The following is a 7,197-nucleotide window of genomic DNA, read 5'->3' on the forward strand; positions in this document are numbered from 1 at the left end:
TCGTTAAGAAGCTCGTGTTCGGCTCGTTAATTTCGTTCGATAAGTAAACGAGCCGTACACAGCATGTTTATATATATATATATATATATATATATATATGTATATATATATAAAGTATTATATAAAGTATTATTTAAAAAAAATCAAATTGAATACAAGGCTACAAAGATTTATAATCAATTAAAATATTGATTGAGAAAATAGAATAACAAATATTAAATTAGATTCAAATGATGCTTTAATATAAATAATAATTTTTAAATTATCCTCAAACCCTTATTGTCTTATGACTACATGATTAGGATTGTTAAAAAGACTCTTTGTTTGTGAACAGTTCGTGTTCGGCTCCCTAAAAACACGAACACACTTTTTGAGCTCGAAATATAAACGAGCCGAAAACGCTCGTGTTCGGCTCATTTACACCCCTACACACTACGCGGTTTGGAAGAACCGCACCCCTGCCCGAATAACCCATGCTAACCCAAAAATGTTTCTGCCTGCCGGCTTAGTATATATATGATAAAGGCTACAGCCGCCTGCAGCTTTCACTTTGTCTTCTTCATAAGCATAATTAATGCAAACCAATTTTCTTGTCCAGCTTGGAGGATTCATCCCTCCCCCAACATGCCGAAAATTGACATCGATGCCCTGTCAGAGAAAGAAGCTCGTGGTGGCAGCGATAAGAGATCCGGCAAGCCGGAAATTCGCTGATTTTAGAGCCCAAGAAACAAAAACAAAGCCAGCGATAGTGCAGAATACTGTGTGCGATGAAACAAAATCAGAGCCGGAGATGGTGGAGAAAACAGTGTACAATGATAACTGGTTTGCACGCCTTGCCATCCGCCATCTCTCAGGCAGCATTGAAGCCATCACTGGTACGAATATATACACATATATTGGAGATATGTTAATATTTATTATTTGGTGTTCTATTTGTATTTATCAATCTATTTTGTTTGTTGGAAAACTTGTTTAGGCATTGATGAAACAATTGAGTGCTATTGCAGGGGTGAAGACAAAGGAGAAAGGCTACGATGGGCTCGTCGAGGCTGCCAGCATCGTTGCGAGGAGGAAAGACGGGGAAGAGCAACAAGAGATGGTAGAGGAAACTCTCAAGAAGGCTTTTCCGGCAGCCGTAATGAACATGGCAAGTTATTATCTCTCTTTTCCTAGAATATTAGATTTACTTTTGATTCAAATGGGTTTAAAATATTAATATGATATTTTTTATTAAGTATAAACATATGGAAAAATAAATTACACTTATAAAATATGAAATCATATTGCTTGAATACATCGCAGAGTGGATTAATAGAAAAATATAAAAAGAAAAAGGCCTCTAACTCCTTAAAATGCAGTTAATGGCAGCAATTTTTAGAATTCAAGCCAAGCAAGTTAAAGATAAGAGTTATAACAAATAAATTATGTACGTTATACATTTCATTTATATATAATATAACATATGGCATTTCTATAGAACAAAACATGCATATTTGGCCGCCGGCGTTAAATAAAAACAATTTGAGTCCTGAAGTGTTTGATTTACTTCAAGATAAATATAAAAAAAAAATTTTAATTGATTACTAGTATATATTAAATATATGTACGAAAATCAATCTTATTTGAAACTTTTCTAAACAATTATTTTAGCAATACTTCATTATATAAATGCTACCTAAGTCACATTTATAAAATTATTACCATCTAAGGAATAGATTAATAAAACCATATATTTTTGTCTACCATGATTAAATCAATGAAACTTGAGATCTATAAGAGTTAAAAGTATTATTTTGAATTTCTTTGTTTATACGATGAGGGGTAAATTTTGTGAAATTTAGATAAATCATTTTACTATTTAATTAAGGATTTAAGAGTTTAAATGGTTGTGATAATTTATTGTATTAAATTAGTCTTTAATAATAATAATTAAATTGATTGAAGCATAATTATTAGTTACTAATTTATTAAAGTAATAAAATAATTATTTTTTAGTAAATTTAATTATATTAATATAATCTTATTTTACTAATATTAATCATAAATAGTGATTTAGTTTTTATCAATTCTAATCACACTGCTTTAATTATAATTAGTATACCATAACATTTAATAAATCATTAATTAAAATTTTATAATTATAACTAAGCATTAGAAGTATTATTAATCCCATTAAATCATAAATAATATTAATTTAATTAACTTAATATATTTTCAAATAATTAATACTAATTAATTAAGTATTTCAAAATTTTAAATTATAAATTTACCATAAAACACAAAAAAAAGGGTAACTATCCATCTAAAGCAAAATTTTGATATGTAGATTCTAACCCCTTTTTTTTTTCAATCCAATATGCATTCTATTGAATACATATATTGCTATGTTTAATTGACTTAATCCATACATGCGCATTGACGTACATACCACTCAATTCTTTTGTATTTACATATCAAGACCAAAATCTTTCATTATCGCACCAAAAATATCAAAAATTTGACTTTTAAAAGTGAAATACACCTTTCGATGCATAGGTAAGATGGCAAGCATGTAAAAATTGGAAGTATGGGTGTTAGATACGTAAATACATAGAAATTGAATGGTATGTATGCAGATCTTCCTTGATTTTATTAGATTCCGATGGAATTAATCTATTTCTGTTGCAGTTGAAGACTCTTCTACCGCAATCAAAGTTCTCAAGAAAATTTTTCGCAATCTTCACAACAATATTTTTCTCCTGGCTAGTGGGACCCTGCGAGGTAATCCGAATATGCATCGATGCAAGCTTATTTGATAGTACGCATAAAAAAATATTTGTCAAACCTATATTTGAATTTCATCTCTATCAAATATGTATCTTAAGTCAGAATGCAGGCCATCTTAGCCTCTTGGTTGATAGCTCAATCTTTAAATATGAGGTTTTGAATTAAAGACTTGTGTATTTGATGTACATACATTTGTGATTAACTTGCTAAAAGGAAGGGCTGTGAATTTAGCTCGATCGGCTCGAAATAAACTAGCCGACTTTTGAGCCGGAACTTTAGATTGAGTTTTGTTTAGCCAATTTGGAGCCATACATGGATCGACACAATTTAAATCGAAATCAGCTCGTAGCATCTTTTATTTATTTATAAAATTATAATCATAACATTATGCAATAAAATAACATGCATTTGAGGGCTTGGAACTAACTGAAATTTTTTGAAAATGTTACTGAATAAGGTCAGGGAGTCCGATTTCCGAGGGAAACGGGAGAAGAATGTGGTCTACATCCCCAAATGCAGGTGCCATCAATTTTCTGATATCATGAACTTCATATTCTAACATTTAAAATCAGCCAATATCAATTTCTTAGTTTTCCATTTCATATTTTCAAAAGCCATCCAAAAGTTCATTAACTATTTCGAACTTTATTAACAATTTGGAGCATCAAATCCCCATTACACCATGGTTGTATAGTTGTTTCCCTCACTGTGCCAAAAATGATCAGGTTTTGAGACGAAAGCAATCCTCACTTTAATACTATAATCAACAGGTTTCTGGAGGCCACTAATTGTGTGGGAATGTGCACTAATCTCTGCAAATTGCCTTCTCAGAAGTTCATCAATAACTCATTGGGGATGCCCACCAATATGGTTCCCAGTAAGTTCTCAATTTAGCAAAATAAATATGTATAATAGTAGATAGACGTTTACATAATTGTCCTTAATTTACGAATTTATGCAAATTAAGAAACAATTTTTTGCTGAATTAATTTCCTCTGGTGATTTTGTCGAGAAAAAGATTTTTCTTAAGGCTAAAGCAAATTGAATTTATAGCACTTGATGTGTTTTAGTAAGGGCTGGAATGGAACATATTGCTTACTGAGATCATTTACATGCTTTAACATCAGATTTTGAAGACCAGAGCTGTGAGATTATCTTTGGGCAGCATCCACTTGCGGATGATCCAGCACTAAAGCAACCCTGTTATCGGACTTCATGTAATCATTATACCAGATAAATTACATAAGTACTACAAATTAATTTAATTAGAATTTAACAAAAACAATAAAAAATTTTAACATACCATACATGTTTTATTCAAAACAAAATGTAAATAAATAAAAATAAAGGATAATCGTTAATTTTTTTTTGGAGATTTTCACATGATCCACATGAGAAATATTTAGGTACGGAAGTATCAGCAAAATTGGGTGCGGAAGAAGGTTATTCAAAGGGTACTGGGGGGTTATATCCGTGTCATTGGGGGTATAATCTCACTATAACCCTCCAATAACCTACAAATAAGTTTTACGGTTCTGTTTTCATATATTTGCAGGTTACTTTATATATTTGTAGATTACTTGAAGGTTATTATGAGGTTTTAGTGAGATTATACCCCCAATAATACGGATATAACCCGTAGTACCCTTTGAATAACCTACTTTATGGACCCAATTCTGCGTGCGTCTTCCGTACCAAAATATTTCTCGATCCTCGTAAGCTCTTCTTTATATATTTCGCCATTTCATAACCCCCCTAATATTTTTGCAGGCATAGCAAAGCGAAAACATGGAGTTGGCTGTTCAAGCTGATGTCATCTTTACGGCGCCATGTGTCATTCGTCACAAATTTAATAAAGTGTCTCTTATGGAGTTCAGAAGAATATGTAATCCATACTCCTGTTTAAGTGGACATTTAGAAAGATAAGAAGTCATCTTCATGATTCAAAAACTTGGAAATCAAAGAATTACATTAGACTTCGTTGTAAATTGGCAGTCCATGATGTCTAAAGAAGATGATGAATGAAATAAGGTTTAAGTTTACTATAAGAAAGGCATGATTGTAATATAGAATAACCATTAAGCATTAGGTGCCCAAGTTACAAATTGAGACAAAGCTCTTGATTGTTTTTGCAAACATTATTAGATTGCTAGCGTAAGGCTTGCTTCTTTTATTGTAATCTCTATATGCATAGTGAAACTCAAAGTTCTACCTACTTTTATGCCCATCGTTTTTTTTGGAAGTTTTAGTGTACGTTTATTCATCACAATCCTTTATATTAAAAGCAAAAAAATCGACGTGTGACAATTGTGAGAAAAATTAGCAATAGTCACATTTCAACAAAAAGTGTGACCAAAAGGTCAAAAGTGTGGCTAAAATGCGTTGTTTTACTTACAACTGCTAAATTTTGATGATCTAGGTCTGGGGCTTGGAGTTAAGTAGGACGGTCTATTTTCAAATCTATCATTAATAATTTACCATTCAAATAAAATGGAAAAAACCAATAAAAAAATAATTTATTAACAAATAAAAGTTTATATTTCAAGATGTCGATCTCGTCTTTTATAAACATTATGTCTTCTAGTATTCTAATTATTCAAAAGCTTAAACCTAAAAAGTATCAAAACAACATAATGAATTATTCTAGATAAACCAATGTAGTAATCACATTTCTAAACTTCAATAATTCAAGAAAAAAAAAGACCATATGCATGTTCATCTGTCATATTTCATTATAAAAAATCATATAATAAATTAACACATATATTATTGACATTTGCTCGATGGAAATAATCTAAAATTTTATATGCATCTTTTACTTTTTAGAGTTCAATGTTAACTTTTCTTTTACTTCATGCTCTTGAATTTCACATCTGTCTCAACAACATCGAGAAACATAACATATCACACCGCTGACCGATATTATCTCGTCGGCTATGCAGTTTGTGATCCTAATTACATCATTGCCTAAGGTGGAAAAGTGCCTACGCACACTTGACCGATTCTCTTAATTAGGCACAGTGGTTAGTGATCTAAATTTCATATTTATCTTTAGAGTAGAGTAGCCATTCAATCTTGGCCGACACTCTCCCATCTGCACAACTGTTAGCGAAGTTTCACAATCGTCTGATATGATAGAAAAAAGATCTAAACGCTCAGGGACCTTGGCATTCCCAACTACTACTATAAGGAGGTGAATTCCTCCTCTCAACATGTACATACAAACATTCATATATACAGTATTTTCATTCTCGATAACTTGCATTATTTTCTTATTTGACACTCTGCATTCATCTATTAATGAATAAATGCACATTTAGTAGAACTAAAAATACATGCAATAATCTAATAATTTCATAGGTAAATCATTATGCAACAGTTTATGCAGAACTGTTAACATGCAAACTTCTGAAATTCATGTAACAATATGAGTTATGTATCTCTACTATAATCTAAATGTCAAGCAATAATTTAATGTCTTTCTAAGAAAACTAACATGTAGTATTTATGTAACCAAGTTAACATGTATTTATCTTACAGAACAATATGAAAAATTGGCTGCAGTCCAAATTTCTCTGTATAACTCACAGGTGTAAGAAACTGAAGACATGAACATTCAAATGCAAAAAAAAGTTATTGGAAATTAGAAACATCATTACTCTTCTCAAATTATAAATAAATATTATCAATCCTTTTTCTTGTCTCCTCAAAACTCAATCCTACATATCAAACACAAGTAGAATCATAACAAAAATAAATTTATATATAATTTATAATTATTTGTTTTAATAACAAGGTATTATAATTAATAAAAATAATAGCACATTACCGTATTATTTTATTCAATAAATACGAAATTTAGATCATATATTTAATTTTAACTCGATTAGTTCTCATCAATTACAATCACTGTAACTCAAAATAAAAATTCTATAACTTATTTCTTATGTTATAAAATAATGGTTCTATAAATATACATTTGAGTAAAATAATTCAATAGACAAATATTTATTATAATTAAATAAATTTTTAATTTGATGATAGACTTTTAGAAAGTAATAATTTTATACAGTTCATAAAAAATCATTAAGTAAAGTTTGGTATTCGTTCTTATGAAAATCTTGCATTACAAAGTTTGCATGGTAAAATACTTCTTATATAAAAGAATAACTTATAAACTTAATTCATCAAGGTTCCATTTGTATAGCTTTTGACATTTTCTCAATTAATTTTCAATAAATCTAATTATCTTAGGTAGAAATAATAAACAATCACCTGGAACTCTCCTCGTTCGAGTCCAAAATCTGAAAATCCTTCCATTTCAGCTTCCTGATGATAATCAATAAAATCTCAAATTATGCTAAAGTAAAATTCAATCATATAAATTAAAATCTAAAACAATAAATAAATAAACCCTGCAAACCTTGCTCA

At 29.9% G+C, this 7,197-nt stretch overlaps 1 protein-coding gene across 1 annotated transcript; it reads left to right on the forward strand.

Moving 5' to 3' along the window:
• The first annotated feature begins 563 nt into the window (after window positions 1–563).
• LOC110018368 (beta-carotene isomerase D27, chloroplastic-like) lies at window positions 564–4,607 on the forward strand. The gene is made up of 7 exons (XM_020715659.1): window positions 564–875; window positions 1,008–1,147; window positions 2,668–2,760; window positions 3,224–3,285; window positions 3,537–3,643; window positions 3,894–3,983; window positions 4,537–4,607. Exons 1-7 carry the CDS (start codon window positions 575–577, stop codon window positions 4,575–4,577), a joined length of 834 nt encoding a protein of 277 aa, XP_020571318.1. The 5' UTR covers window positions 564–574; the 3' UTR covers window positions 4,578–4,607.
• The last annotated feature ends 2,590 nt before the right edge of the window (window positions 4,608–7,197 follow it).

The sequence above is a fragment of the Phalaenopsis equestris genome, unplaced genomic scaffold (assembly GCF_001263595.1).
Source record: "Phalaenopsis equestris unplaced genomic scaffold, ASM126359v1 Scaffold000016, whole genome shotgun sequence".
Classification (NCBI taxonomy): Eukaryota; Viridiplantae; Streptophyta; class Magnoliopsida; order Asparagales; family Orchidaceae; genus Phalaenopsis; species Phalaenopsis equestris.